Raw genomic sequence first — 16,905 nt, 5'->3', positions numbered from 1 at the left:
AATATATGTTTCAAGATGAATTGAAGGCAGCAACGAGGACATACAAGGGTTTGATAAAAGAAAATTGTGACCTAAAAGATAAAGTGAAAACATTAGAGAAACAGAACAAGCATGTTGCTCATTACAAAGGTAAGTGACGTTATTCCTGACTTTATTTTCTATGTTGCCTTGTGTGTAAAAATAGATGATATTGAATTATTATAGATTAATTCGTGTTTTTGAGTAAAAATAAAAATTACTAAGTTTTAAGTTCAAACAATGGATATAGCTTAAATGATATGTTTTCTGTTTTATCAAAGCCTAGATATTATTCATATTATACCAGAAGGTCATATATACATATAACTAATAAAAATAGAAAATAAGCAAAACAGTGATCGCAAGAATGAGTGGTTAACGCGTCGAACTAATAATCTAAGGATTGCTGCCATGTCAGGGTCAAGCAGTGGTTTCCTTGTTGTCTTCCAAACGCATTGCTTTATACACGCTCGAACTGAAATATATTCTGTATAAAGTAGATAAGAAGTACATAGGGTATAGAATGAGTGTAAGTTTAATACTGAATTTATTTAACGAGTTGAATAAAATTATATTATGCGAGCCTGTGGTGTTATTCAACTCGTTCAATAAATTCATTAATGAACTTTCAAGAATTTAATATTCTATTTATCACATACCAAAACGAAAGACCGTTTGAAGTGAAAAAGAATCATTCCTCCTTCATAGCATCCAAATTATGACAATGTATGGCAGTGTATAAAATTATAAAATGACGATATTTTAGTAGCATCCAAATTATGACAACGTATATTTATATAACGCTAGCATTTAGCGCGTCTAAACGCTGTGTTTGTATAACGCAAATGATGTCAAAATATATGCATGTGTATGTGATAAATAATATTTTTGAATAGCACGTGCTATATACAAAGAAATGATAAAACCTTTGAAAAGTGCTGTTTTCTGTTTAAGAGAGAGCAAACAACCTTGAAAGACAAATCAGCGTTCTAAGGAATAGGTAAGTATAATTATAACTTTTAAAAGCATGATTATGCCCTTCGAACGTTTATGACGCATATAAAATGTATCACTTTTTAATGACCGTCACCCTCAACAGTTGCTTTCATATAAAATTATCCTAAACAATGTCTCTCATGCAACGGCAAATGTTTTGGTTCAACTTTTATAAAAACAAATCAGAAACGAAATGAAGTCAATGCCATACAAGTTTTAGTCTTTCAGCAAATGACAAGCAAATAAAATAATGTTATTGTAACTATAGGAAATGATTAACAGAAGCGGTGGATTTCAATAAAAAGATGAAATTATAGATAAAGAAATAATCTCATAATTTATCGCTGTTAAAGCTAACTTAAAATATTCTAGTTAATATAACCGTCCCGCTTGATTGAAAAAAATCTTAGTGAAATGAAAAAATTATATACTTTGTATGAGATTGTATTTTTTGTCTTTCAGAATTGAGGAGTGATATTTATGTAGCATTGACGACTAATGTAATAAAATCATTAAACATGAATACATATAGCTGGAATTACCGCATGCTACTTTTTTGGCAACGTAATTTGGGAATGTTCAGTTTGAACGACATTTCAAATCAACAATGTCTACTTTGGAAAAGAATCATAACATTATGTACAATTTTGCAACGAACAATTTCACTATTTATAGTTTGGCAATTAAGAATTTCACCAGTGATAATATATGAATGTATAATATTGTAATATTATGAAACAATTTACATATAACATGGTAGTGTATATGACGATATTTAAGTGGCATTGTATTGACAACGTATATTTTATTTTCGTATATAATATAATTATAATGATGAAATGTTAACATGTATAAATATCTGATGTTGTGATTTATTTCATGATTAAATATTAAATGCCGATGAACGATGGAACAATGTATCATTGTTTAACTTGTTCGATATCATTTAACCATGTATATTTTCTCAATGTATGATGTAACCATGTATTTAACGTGCCAATTTATAATAAATATATGTATATAGCAATGTTAGTTTCACCATGTTTAACTTGTCAATGTATGTTGTAATCCTCAATAACGTGTCAATGTATGATGTAACAATTTATTACGTGCCAATTTATGATATAACAATTTATTACGTGCCAATTTATGATATAACAATTTATTACGTGCCAATTTATGATATAACAATTCATAACTTGTCATTGTATGATCTATCCATGTATAAGGTTTTAATGTATGTTCTCGTAATGGATAACTTTCAATGTATAATATAACCATGTATAACTTGTCAATGTATAATGTGACCATGTATATAATGTGTCAGTGTTGAAATAATCAACATACATGTTTAAACGTGCCAATGTGTCTTTTAACCAAATATAACGTGTTAGTGTCTTAATAATATAAAATTCACGTTAATTTATAATTTAATCATGTATAAAGTGTCAAATACCAATTTAATCATGTATAAAGTGTCAATTACTAATTCAATCATGTATAAAATGTCAATTTCTAATTTAATCATGTATAAAGTGTCAATTACTATTTTAATCATGTATAAAGTGTCAATATAGTGTTTAACAACATATATAAGGTGGAAAATTTATCAATGTATAATTGTCAATTTATAAATTAACAATGTACAAGGTGTCAGTGTATAATTTTACCATGTATGTCGTGCCAATGTATAATTACTACAATGTATGATTACACCATTATGTAACATGTAAATGTATAATCTAACATATAATGAAATACTAGTATATCATGTCATTGTATTATAATTTAACTATGTATAATGTCTCAACACATAATGTAACGAAGTTTAACACGTGAATGTATAAGTTAACGTATAATGATAAAATATGTACATCATGTCATTGCATTGTGTTGAGTGGCAGTGTAAAATGTGACGTTTTGTTGTTTAAATGTATAATGGGTATATATGTTATGTGGTAGTGTGGAATGTGACCCTGTGTTATGTGACAGTGCATGATATAATCATTTTTATGTGATAGTGTTAAAATATCCTATAATAATGTCAATTGTGAACTTTTGTTATCTAACAGTGTATAGTGTGACTTGTGTTGAATGAAAGTGTAACATGTGTGTCGTGACAGTGTATATATGGCAGTGTGTAATGATATCACGACTTATGTAACATTGTATTCTAGAGCAATGAATATTGTGACAATACGTTAAATGTAAAATATCACAGTGTACAAGTACAAATGTTGCTGCAATGCAGCAATTTAGAAGCTCCGCGCAAAAATGTGCTCATCACAGATACCTTTCCAAATTAGTCCTACGCACAAGCCATGTTATATTCAGATTAAGTACTATTGTAGATTTTTTCCGAATGTTTTGTAAACCATTGTTTGCATAATTATACTTATCTTATGCACTGTCCATAATTAAAAAGAGGGGAAAATTTTTAATATAAAAATGCTTTCATTGATGCCTACCTGGTAAGGAAAGTAATTCCATTGAATACAAACAAGACTTGTAAATGTTATGTGACATGACTGTACTGTATTCTGCTTGTGTCACTACTGTAGTCAGTAACAAAAGATGATAAAAATATCAAAGTCTGTTATAATTGTAACAAATATACAAATAGTAACAAAAGGGACTAATATTATAATACAGTAATATTACATGCATATTTTTCATGTCAAATTAAAAAAATGGTTTCTTTCAATACTGAAAGTAGAACACATTCTGGAATGAAAAAAAATGGGATGAATTTCAAAAAGACCAAATTCAGGATTTTTTTGTTTCTTATACACGCGTTACATGGTGATACAGTATTTATCAATATAATAGAAGACTGTTACCTGAATGTTAGGTAAGTATGAGGAAATTCACTAATATCATATTCGTGCGAGACAAAGATATGAAAGCTATTCGACATTGGTAATATATAAAAAAAACTATTGTTAATTAATTTTTAGGGAGATCAATATATATTATTTGTTGAATAGCTTTAAAACCACTCATAAAAAACATTAAACTTCATGTTCAAACTGCAGATCAAAGTTTCTGTCGTTGTCATGATATCTATCTTTAGCCTATACTTATGGTAATTCTGCTTTGTCAGCCATGTTTTTTTACACTAAAGTCTGTCCAAAGTGAAAGTAGGCCAAAATTCATATAACAAAAGAAACTCTTATTGTAAAATGATGAACCATTTGAAAGTACACTTCCAGGTTTATATTTTAAGGACAATTATAAACAAAAATAAAAATGATAACAATAAGAATATTTACCTTGAATGTGCTACATTTCTGAAGACCAAAAACATTCTGTTGCAAATGTTTTATACATTTCATGAAGGGCAAAATCCTTTTTAAAGTCTGTTTTAGTGCCAACAAAAGCTATTTTTTGCAGCAAATATAAAAATATTCCCAAACTTAACTCCAAATAAATCAGTATCTCATGTCATTCTAAGCACATGGCCTCCATTATTTTTGTAAAGAAGTAGTGCAAGAAAACAATCATCATGTATAGCCTTATGAACTACAATTAAAATGAAAAACAATCAAACTTTAAAATCTAACCTTTTTATGTGTAACAGTGAAGTCTGTTTTTTTGTCATGTACACAAGAAATAGGTAAATGATGTTTATTTTCATTGTTCTACTTTTTCACACATGTCATGGTGGCCATATTTTTTTTAAAGGTCAGATAAACTACTTTCCTAAGATTTATGTTTTTTAAAGTTTTTTGTATTTTCTGCAAAAATAGCATTTGTTTGCACTAAAATAGACTTTAAACTGGATTTTGCCATTTGCCGAAAGGATTTATTGCTCAAATCCGGGCCAATGGACAATAAAAATAGTAAACACAAATAGCTCCGCGCCTGTGAGCGCTGAGCAATTATAAAGGAGAGCGATCAGGCATGATATTTGAACTGATTTATTTGAAATGACATATTTTTTATTTTTGTTTATAATTGTCCTTAAAATATAAATCTAAAAGTGTACTTTCAAATGGTTCATCATTTTACAATAAGAGTTTCTTTTGTTATATGAATTTTGGCCTACTTTCACTTTAGACAGACTTTAGTGTAAAAAAACATGGCTAACATAGATATCATGACAACGACAGAAACTTTGATCTGCAGTTTGAACATGAAGTTTAATGTTTTTTATGAGTGGTTTTAAAGCTATTCAACAAATAATATATATTGATCTCCCTAAAAATTAATTAACAATAGTTTTTTTTATATATTACCAATGTCGAATAGCTTTCATATCTTTGTCTCGCACGAATATGATATTAGTGAATGTCCTCATGCTTACCTAACATTCAGGTAACAGTCTTCTATTATATTGATAAATACTGTATCACCATGTAACGCGTGTATAAGAAACAAAAAAATCCTGAATTTGGTCTTTTTGAAATTCATCCCATTTTTTTCATTCCAGAATGTGTTCTACTTTCAGTATTGAAAGAAACCATTTTTTTAATTTGACATGAAAAATATGCATGTAATATTACTGTATTATAATATTAGTCCCTTTTGTTACTATTTGTATATTTGTTACAATTATAACAGACTTTGACATCACTGTTTGGATTTCGGATGCTAGGAATTATATCACGAGGGCGTAGCCTAAGTGATATAATGATGCGCATCCGAACGACAAACAGGAATGTTATCAAGCAATAAAATCACCGATTTGGATATATTATTTCAATTCTAACACGACATTAACACGTACCTGATATTTAGCTAAATTGCGCCTGATTTGTTTCCGGTCTTATTGTCAGCACGTCACATTTTTAGTGGTTACGTCACGTGTATAATGATAATGTCACACGTCTAAATATAGAACGTCAAACAGTGATCATAATAACACATACTTTCGGTTCTTCTATGTTCAAACGGGAAAAATGTGGGTCGTGTTAGAAATAAAAACTTTACACTTGATCAACTCAAACAATACAATAACAACATAGTGTCAACATGTGCAAATCACACTCTTCACAATACTTATATTATTGATACAATATCTTTCTGTCTGATGTGATATGTGCAGAAAAAAATTAAAAAATATGCACACTTATATATTATAATGACCTTTTCAGTTCTTGTTTTCTGATAATTTTTTACATCACACAGCTCCATTGAATTTTCAAGAGTGCAATTGTCAAAAACTCTTTGACTTATGTGGCAGAAACAGCTATAAGTTGATAAAAATGTTTCATTTTAGATCTTAAAGCCATTAATTTTACCTATCAAATTTAATGAAATTAAAAATGAAATGACTATCATTTAATGAAATTTAAAATGTAATGACTATCAACTGCTTTTGGTATAGTATCAGTGTCAATGAGAAAATACAAACATTTATCCATTCTAATTGTTTGGTGCTAATCTAATATGTGCACATGGTGCATTTCAGGTGTGCGCCTTTTCATATCTTAATGAGTAAGTGGTTGCAAGTGTTTAAAGCACATTTAACTTTACAATAATGATTCTAAATTATATCATGACTGTACTAACAATACTTTGTTCTATGAATCCCTGATAGTGGGTTGTACTGCCCTACTTTTTTCTCTTAAAATATGTTTGACAACCTCTAATTTGGTCAAAATTTAGAGGTTAAATGACTTTGATATATAAAATGAAACACTTTTCTTAACATATGCACAGTTTTCAGCAAAACATGTCATAAAAATTGCACATTTCACGTTCAAAATATACTCTAAACAGTTGAGAAAGTAAATACAAAATATGTAATAAGAGCATGGTCTAACAGCGGCTTTCATTTTTGAAAATATTTGATATTTATAAATGATTATATCATCAGAATAGAGGACCACATACATTAAATTCATTAAGATTTAGCGCATAAGAGTAATATGGAAATCACAGCATTTAAGCACCAATGGTGGTAATGGTGTGCATTGAGAAAATAAAATGTTTCTTCTTTGTACAAATGTGAGTTATAGAAAATGTACATTAATCCCTGTTTTCAAACTTTGATGACCTGGGTTGTCAGTCACCATTGTTCATGACTACTGTTCATAACACTATATGCATCAAAACTGTTTGCATTTTGTTTAGAATTCAAATTTATTGCACAGATAATCTGCAAAAGATCTTAAGTGAATCTGAATCTCAAACAAATTGAAAAAGAAGAATTATATAAGTGTACATTTATCTAAAGTCAGCTAGCATGATATATTAATAAAAAAATATTAAAGGATTTAGTCTTTGTAAAGTTTTTCTACAGACTTGCATAATATTTTAAACAATGTTTAAATTAACAAAACAATTTTGTTCAAATTTATATCAGAATATATAACATAAAACAGGTCTAACTCAAATATTTGTACCACTTTTACCAAATTGCAAGAGGGAATTTGAGTCTAACTCAAGTAAGTCTTGTATTGCGCTCAGAATTTCAGCGCCATAAATGTCTATTTCTAAAATACACAATTTGTAACATTTTAATAAAAAATTATATAAATGGCATTATTTCTTATTATAATTAATGTTAACATAGCAAAAAAATATTTTCTAATTTAAGTATTTTTGAATAAAATCAGTTTTTTGTCTCCCCTGAACATTTTCAAAAATAGCAGTTAGACCAGAATTGCGCTGAGCCATCGATATATATGTTACACTAATTGGAAGGCGTCCGCATTCACTAAGGTTAAAGAAACTTGCAACGTTTTGATTTAAATATGCTATCCTTTTGCAAAATGATATATGCACATTTTCGATCTGTCGACATGTTTTATATCCCCAAATCTCTGATGAGTAAGTCAAAATGGGTTTTACCATAGCATCGAATAGTTTGAAAGCACCATTAACACTAAAATAACCAAAATGTTTCTGATAAGCATAAATAACATTTACAGCCTTGGTCGCCTGTATGGCTAGTACATCTTTCGTTTCAATCCATGAGAGTCGAGTTTCGGGGTAAAGTATGCTCCTAGGTAATTGTAACAATTGACAACTTCTATTTCATTTTCATTTTACATCCAGTGCTCATATTGTCTCAGTGGGCCGCCATTTCTGAAAACGATTATCAGATTTATATGGGAATTAGGCAGTAGCAGTAGCAGCAGTAGGAAACGTGAAGTTAGCAGTAGCAGTAGCACAGCAGTAGCAGTAGCAAAATTATAAAACGTGAAGTTGGCAGTAGCAGTAGCTCAGCAGTAGCAGTAGCAAAATTATAAAACGTGAAGTTGGCAGTAGCAGTAGCTCAGCAGTAGCAGTAGCAAAATTATAAAACGTGAAGTTGGCAGTAGCAGTAGCTCAGCAGTAGCAGTAGCAAAATTATAAAACTTGAAGTTGGCAGTAGCAGTAGCTCAGCAAGAGCAGTAGCAAATTTATAAAATGTGAAGTTGGCAGTAGCAGTAGGACAGCTCAGCAGTAGCAAAATTATAAAACGTGAAATTGGCAGTAGCAGTATCTCAGCAGTAGCAGTAGCAAAATTATAAAACTTGAAGTTGACAGTAGCAGTAGCTCAGCAGTAGCAGTAGCAAATTTATAAAACGTGAAGTTGGCAGTAGCAGTATCTCAGCAGTAGCAGTAGCAAATTTATAAAACTTGAAGTTGGCAGTAGCAGTAGCTCAGCAGTAGCAGTAGCAAATTTATAAAACGTGAAGTTGGCAGTAGCAGTAGCTCAGCAGTAGCAGTAGCAAACTTATAAAACGTGAAATTGGCAGTAGCAGTAGGACAGCAGTAGCAGTATCAAATTTATAAAACGTGAAATTGGCAGTAGCAGTAGCTCAGCAGTAGCAGTAGCAAATTTATAAAACATGAAGTTGGCAGTAGCAGTAGCTCAGCAGTAGCAGTAGCTCAGCAGTAGCAGTAGCAAATTTATAAAACGTGAACTTGGCAGTAGCAGTAGCTCAAAAGTAGCAGTAGCAAAATTATAAAACGTGAACTTGGCAGTAGCAGTAGCTCAGCAGTAGCAGTAGCAAAATTATAAAACGTGAAGTTGGCAGTAGCAGTAGGACAGCAGTAGCAGTAGCAAAATTATAAAACGTGAAGTTGGCAGTAGCAGTAGCTCAGCAGTAGCAGTAGCAAATTTATAAAACGTGAAGTTGGCAGTAGCAGTAGGACAGCAGTAGCAGTAGCAAAATTATAAAACGTGAAGTTGGCAGTAGCAGTAGGACAGCAGTAGCAGTAGCAAAATTATAAAACGTGAAGTTGGCAGTAGCAGTAGGACAGCAGTAGCAGTAGCAAAATTATAAAACGTAAAATTGGCAGTAGCAGTAGGACAGCAGTAGCAGTAGCAAAATTATTAAACGTGAAGTTGGCAGTAGCAGTAGCTCAGCAGTAGCAGTAGCAAAATTATAAAACGTGAAGTTGGCAGTAGCAGTAGCTCAGCAGTAGCAGTAGCAAATTTATAAAATATGAAGTTGGCAGTAGCAGTAGCTCAGCAGTAGCAGTAGCAAAATTATAAAACGAGCATTGAGCATTGACATAAATAATACATTTTCAACAATTCATGTGTTACAACTTCCACAATATGACTATTTTCAGCGTTAATTTTTAGTGAATACAAATTTATTATACCCCCGCACAACAAAGTTGTAAGGGGGGTATACTGGAATCAGCTTGTCCGTCCGGCCGTCCGGCCGTCCGTCGCTTTTCTCTTGTCCGCCCAAAAACTTAAGATTCCTATGACCAACAGCCTTCATATTTTGCATGATGGTTACTCATGATTAGTAGATGACGCCTATTGATTTTGAGGTCACCAGGTCAAAGGTCAAGGTCACAGGGGCCTTGACTTCAAAAACCTTGTCCGCCGAATAACTTAAGATTCCTATGACCCACTGTCTTCATATTTGGCATGGTGGCTAGTCATGATTAGTAGATGACCCCTATTGATTTTGAGGTCACCAGGTCAAAGGTCAAGGTCACAGGGGCCTTGACTTCAAAAACCTTGTCCGCCCAATAACTTAATACTCCTATGATCCACTGTCTTCATATTTGGCATGGTGGTTAGTCATGATTAGTAGATGACCCCTATTGATTTTGAGGTCACCAGGTCAAGGTCACAGGGGCCTTGACTTCAAAAACCTTGTCCGCCCAATAACTTAAGATTCCTATGACCCACTGTCTTCATATTTGGCATGGTGGTTAGTCATGATTAGTAGATGACCCCTATTGATTTTGAGGTCACCAGGTCAAAGGTCAAGGTCACAGGGGCCTTGACTTCAAAAACCTTGTCCGCCCAATAACTTAAGATTCCTATGACCAACTGTCTTCATATTTGGCATGGTGGTTAGTCATGATTAGTAGATGACCCCCATTGATTTTGAGGTCACCAGGTCAAAGGTCAAGGTCACAGGGGCCTTGACTTCAAAAAGCTTGTCCGCCCAATAACTTGAGATTCCTATGACCCACTGTCTTCGTATTTGGCATGGTGGTTAGTCATGATAAGTAGATGACCCCTATTGATTTTGAGGTCACCAGGTCAAAGGTCAAGGTCACAGGGGCATTGACTTCAAAAACCTTGTCCGCCCAATAACTTGAGATTCCTATGACCAACTGTCTTCATATTTGGCATGGTGGTTAGTCATGATTAGTAGATGACCCCTATTGATTTTGAGGTCACCAGGTCAAAGCTCAAGGTCACAGGGGCCTTGACTTCAAAAACCTTGTCCGCCCAATAACTTAAGATTCCTTTGACCCACAGTCTTCATATTTGGAATGGAGGTTAGTCATGATTTGTAGATGACCCCAATTGATTTTGAGGTCACCAGGTCAAAGGTCAAGGTCACAGGGACTTTGACTTCAAAAAGTTTGTCCACCCATTTATGACCCACAGTCTTCATATTTGGCATGGATGTTGATCATGACTATAAGGTGACCCCTATTGATTTTGAGGTCACTGGGTCAAAGTCAAGGTCACAGGGACCTTGACAAAAAAAGCTTTTCTTCTTAATTGTTAAAGAATGTCCTGTCCGCAATGTATTGATTTTGACTTTTCACATTTGAAACTTAGCAATGCACTGGTTTAGTAACCTCAGATTTGGCAGGGAGGTTGTCCTTGAGCTCTAAATGGCCACTGTTGATTCTGACAAAGTGGTATGCGGGGGTATTCACGCCATGATAGTGGCAGTTCTAGTTTTATTTTGTTATTCAACATCAATTGGTAAAAAATAACACTATTAACTGGGTTGAGTAAAGCAGTCAATCTAAAGTATGGGGACATGTTACAGAAAGAAGGAAGACAATGTTATATATATTGTTTTATCATATATGTAATTGTATTTTAGAGAAATTTTAAATTTACAACCGAAGATCGGTTGCCTTCGTAATGCCTGCCGAACACTTCTGAATACTCCAGGTAATCGATTTCATGACCGAACATAACATAATTTATCAATAAATGATTTATATATGATGTACGTCTTTTTTCAAATTTACAAACTGGACAATATTTCTTTTTTTTTTATTAAACGAGCAAACTTTAACTTTCAAAATGGACATAGGTGCGTAATTCGACATATAATTTTCGACATTTTCACTTTTCATAATATTTTCTGTAGTTGGTAGTATTAATCGGGTTTCATTTTTTCCCAGCAAATCAGAAAGTACTGACCTTTGGTTAATGCATATGCAAACGAAACATGATGAAAATTAATTTCTTTAAAAAAAAAAAACAATTTTATGTTGATTTTTTTAACTGATTCGAAGACATGTGTCAAGATATCAGATGTGGTGTATTTCCAAATAACTGGTTTCTTACATTAGAGTAGATTGAATAGGACGGAGCTATGAAACATGATACTCTGATGCTAAGATATTAATTATATCACTTAGGAATCGGCGTTGATAAGCAAGACATACAAAATACAGCGTTTTGCCTACTGTCTATTGCTTGCTGTGCATATTTTAAAGCAATGATATCAAAACATTCCGAATATTGTGATAACGTTACAACAAACAGTGTACTGTCTACTGCCTATTACTAACTATTTTCTTCTTGTTTCAAAATAAAAAATCTATTGCAATCACATTGGTTAAAGAACTATATATACAGTTGCCGAAATAGTTTGTGTTTTCTGTATTTACTCATAGATAGCAGTCACATATAAGGCACGCATCAATAAATTTTTCTTGTTTATTACGTGCGCACACGATAGCTTTCCCTTACGTGGCCACGCGATACTATTACGTGCACACGCGGATAGGTATTCCGCATTTTGACCCTGACCGGGATCCTCGCATGAATAGTTCGACCAATCGCAACTACTCGGCCCTTTCCGCCAGTCTTCGGATAAGGACCTCGAACACAATAGTATGAATACACAGAACGGATGCGGTATTTCGGTCCAACCTACGCTAAGAAACTAAACATGTAAACAAATGGCAATTTAATGCTGGGAGTTGTTGACATGTTTATTTCCAATATATGTAGTAAAAGTCCACCTAAAACAAGTGAATTTATAGGTACAAAAGCAAACAATACATTATTCATATATTTTTTATTATGGTTGTAGAAACGAAAGTACAAAAAACCAACCTGTTGACATTTAGTCGGATTTGTTTAAAATTGAACGTCAGTAGGTATATTTAAATGACAACTTGTTGTCAAACATATTTCAAGCATAATAGTACCGGAATAGTGGTAGAACTACTTTCAATCCGTATTGTTTCCGAGGTTATTATAGATAATAGCCGAGGCAGTTCAAAATGTAGTTCGACGCCCCGTGTATGTGCCGAACCTAAAGCGGTCAGGGGCAAGTGTTTTTTTGAAATCACTCGGTCACGGAGGCCCTTAAATGATCTATGGAAGAAAATAAGAAGACCATTACACAGTTTTGTTTTTTAATCAGAAATATATGTATAAAAAAACGTCATTTTCCAAGAATTGCGGCTTTCAGATCCGCAATTGAAAAAGCACTTACAGCATGCATGAGTTCCTAAAATAATCCGGGTAATGCCATAATTATGGAATATCGGGCCACTCAGAATCGGGCGAGGCGAGACATTCCGATAAGACACATTTTGTATTGTATCTGAGTGTTGCTAAAAAGCTTTTTTGATGCACATACCGCATTAATAACTTTTCTTTCTTGAGAAAATATTTAAAATGATAGTTTAACGTACGTCTCAATTCTGACTAAAAGGGCACAAAGAATAGAGGAATTAATAAAAGATTGACCTTGATTTTCTGTCAGAATGTTAGCCACTTTCATGGTATTTCTGCCATCGACGGCAGCATTTAAAATAAGTATCTGCCTACAACGGCAGCATTTGTTCTTCAACCGGACCAGGTTGAACATCTGTAAAACTTTCAAGAAAAGACTCACGAGGTAAATATTTGGCTTGCGTGACCCCAATGGATGATCGTCTATATTAATAACACGACACCCTGCCATTAAGTTACAACTTGAGATATTTTGAACAAAAAAAACAGACATTTTCACGGATTTTTCCGAAGCTGTCACTTTTAACCTGCTCAAAATAGTCTAAAAACAGGAAAAACGAGTCCAAAATTACCTAATAGTGTCTTTAGTCAATGGACAATAGATTCATAGTAATGAAATGGGCCGTATTTGTGTAATATAATAATACCAACCAAATTTATAACCTACCTGTACAGAGCGGTAAATTTCAGCTATCTGCCATCACTGCCGCCGGTAATACGGTGTGATGTGGGACAAATGCGACCGCAGACAAATGTGCTCCGAGATAAATGTGCTCCTACAAGGCTCCCATAAAACTGTTTTCACTGCGACTATAGATATTAATAAAGGATCGATTTTTATAGCTGATGTTTAATTCTTGTTGTTTACTACTTCTGGACTGAATAAAATATAATAATATGTAAAACATGCTCGAATTCGAAATATTCAGCGTATAACTTTTTTTCATTACTGTATAAGTACAACATTGACCATCGGTGTGTATGACGGTCATGAAACAACATTAGAATTACAAGACTGTTATTCCGGGAGAATGGATCACTCTCACTGAGATTACCAACTCGTCCTATCCGACTCCTAACACAACGAATTCACACAGTCCGAATAAAGTTCAATACTCCGTATTACCGTTTCTTGTATTCTAGTATTTCTAGTATTCAAGTTCAGTATCCCCCAGACATAAACTAACCAACATCTGTGTACGTTGGGCAACCGGTACTAGTACCAACGCATAAAATCCGATTTGCATATTAGTACTTTGTGATAAAGGCGAACGTATTGAAAGTGCGAGGTCGAATACTTGAATCTCGACTACGAGTTTGAAGGCCACCTAGTTCAACAAGCAATAATCACAGTATTGCAAGCAATGTAGGAGCACATTTGTCTCGGATCACATTTGTCTCACGAGGTGTGACCGATGTGATCGTAAACATTTATATTTGCGAAAAATGGGAAATGAGACAGATGTGTTCGACACACAATAGAAAGGACACTCGAATGACATTTGTCTCACATTATTCCATAAAATTCTAAAATGGTAATAATTATGCCCGTCCGTATCATGGCAACCAGTCATTGTTCTGTGTTGTCTGTATTTATAATACCGTTTTTATGTCTTTTCCGACCGATCAAAAACTTCCTACCTCTGCATAGGAGTCCTATATTAACTAAAAGAATATCCCTGTTCTGCGTGTCACAATGAAAATTTCTACCAGTGCAGTATCCAGAACTCAAACACATATGTAGAGAGTCAATTCTTATCGTTATTAATTGTGACACGTTTCTTTTCGATGCTTAAAGATTATAAATAATTTAAGAAATATTCTTTGCAACACCAAGGTAGTATCTACGGTGGCATATAGGGGACATAGTATCTTCTTATCTATTACATGCGCACGCGATAGCTATTACGTGGCCACGCGATACTAGTACTATTACATGTGCGCGCGATAGCTTTTTTAAAGGGACACGCGATTTTAGACATTTTGGTAAAAAAAAAAATGCGAGCAAAGGTGTTATTTAATAAAGTGAATTTCAATTTTAATATTGGTGGTTTTTCCATGTCATAGCAAATTTTACAATAACAAATGATACGCTAGACATTTTCTTTGGAGATACATTTTTTCCGTTTTATCATAACTCTTTATTTGTTCTCTAAAATGGATCTAGCTATGTTTTGTAGGTCTTTGAAAAATGTCAATTTTATATAGCATATAGAGGGAATATTTAGTGGTACATGGCCTCGAAGGATTTTCTTGTCTGGCGTCGACGTACGATATGCGAAGAGAGACGCGAGATTCAGGCGAGATGCGAAACGAGTCACGATATTGTATCGTTCAAATATCGCCCGATTACGGTGTTTCGTTTGGACATAAGTAACAATTTTTGTTCCCCTGATACACTATGCACGATGGTACAATTTTGAAAACGTGATGTAACGATGGTACGACGATGAAAACACGACGGTACGATGATGAAACAACGATGGCAGGATGGTGAAATCACGCTGATGCAATAACACGATGGTGAAAATAATATCGCGTTTTCATTATCATGCCGTCGCAGTTTCATAATCGTAGCATCGTATTTTCACAATCGTACCATCACGTTTTTACCATCGTGATTTCGTAGTTTCGCCATTCCCGTTGTACCATCGTTGTTTCGCCATCATACAACCGTTTTTTTTACGTTCGTATCATCATGTTTTCACCATCGTACCATTGCGTTTTCATTATTTTATCACGGTGGACGGGATTTCGTATGTTTAAGTGTATGCTTCAGGTTCGGCCAATCAAATTTCTTGAATTAAAAGTATAATAATACATTGTATATAGTTCCACTGTAGGTTTTAGGTTTAAGATTTTATATAAATATGTGTACAAACCTATTTATGATGACAATTGACATGAGGTAAAACGGTGTACATCGATTCTAAAAAGCACATATGCAGCGAGATTTTTATCGTTATCAATTGTGACACGTTTCTTCCCGATACCTCAAAGTTTTATAAATGATTAAAGAATTATTCTAAGCAACAAAAAAGTAGTAAAAGGGACTTAGGATTTTCTTATTTATTATGTTCACACGCAAAAGCGTTTACGTAGCCACTCGATACTTATATCTGCGAACGCGATAGCTATTACGTTCAAAAGGAATAGTTATTGCGTGCGCACGCGATAACTATAACGTGCGCACGCGGATAGGTATTCTGCATTTGGAACCTGGGCGGGCTTCCTCGCATGAATAGTTCGACGCTCCGAGTGCGTGTCAAACCAATAGCGGTTAAAGGCAAGTAGTTTTTTTCAAATCACCCGGCCACGGAGACCTCTAAATGATCTAAGGAAGAAAACGAGATGACTATCCCACACGTATTTTGTTTTCATCAGAAACATATAAAAAAAATATTGCCATTTTAAGAGAAGTGCTACTTTCAGATCCGCCATTGAAAAGCACTTACAACGTGCATGAGTTCCTAAAAGAATCCGGGTAATGCCATAATTATGGAATATCTGACCGCGCCCAATCGGGCGAGACGCGACATTCCGACGAGACCAGAAGCGAGCGAGGCACGATACTGTAATGAGATCTCGCCATGTCGAAGTATCCCGTACCACGAAATTTCACGGCTCGCTTCATGTTTTGCCGGAATGTCGCTTTTCTTGTCTCTCGCGCATCGCTTCGTGCATGTGCTTCTCAAATGCCTGACTATGACAAAGGAACATATTCCCAACAGCTGGCAAAAAAAAAATGTTAAATTTCTTAGACAATTAGTCTTTTCTGACATGTTTCTTTAAAAAACTAACGACTATATATCATACACACTATTAGTAAATCTTAAAGAAATATATTTCCTTAAAATTTATTTATTGGCACCATGCCATGATAAAAAACACTAATTTAAAATAAAAATATGGTAAATTTCAAAGGTTTTAAGTTATTGAGCCGACAAGAAAGATGCATTTGTGCCTTTTGTGAGTCC

At 33.7% G+C, this 16,905-nt stretch overlaps 1 protein-coding gene across 5 annotated transcripts in view; it reads left to right on the top strand.

Annotated features, from left to right (window-relative positions):
• Positions 1-3,654, top strand: part of LOC132756999 (myosin heavy chain, clone 203-like) — a 36,054-nt gene extending 32,400 nt beyond the window's left edge. For 4 of the 5 annotated variants that reach the window (XM_060748161.1, XM_060748163.1, XM_060748162.1 and 1 more), the window contains exons 13-15: positions 16-129; positions 973-1,018; positions 1,477-3,653. In XM_060748161.1, coding sequence (XP_060604144.1) covers positions 16-129; positions 973-1,018; positions 1,477-1,489 — 173 coding nt within the window. In that variant the 3' untranslated portion in view covers positions 1,490-3,653. Of the gene's footprint in view, positions 1-15; positions 130-972; positions 1,019-1,476 lie in introns of all 5 variants that reach the window. The other variant, XM_060748166.1, reaches the window with a different exon arrangement.
• Positions 3,655-16,905: the final 13,251 nt, after the last annotated feature.

The sequence above is a fragment of the Ruditapes philippinarum genome, unplaced genomic scaffold, assembly GCF_026571515.1.
Source record: "Ruditapes philippinarum isolate M1 unplaced genomic scaffold, ASM2657151v2 ctg114_1_1_1_1, whole genome shotgun sequence".
In the NCBI taxonomy this organism is placed as follows: domain Eukaryota; kingdom Metazoa; phylum Mollusca; class Bivalvia; order Venerida; family Veneridae; genus Ruditapes; species Ruditapes philippinarum.
This window is presented reverse-complemented; position numbering and strand designations above follow the sequence as displayed.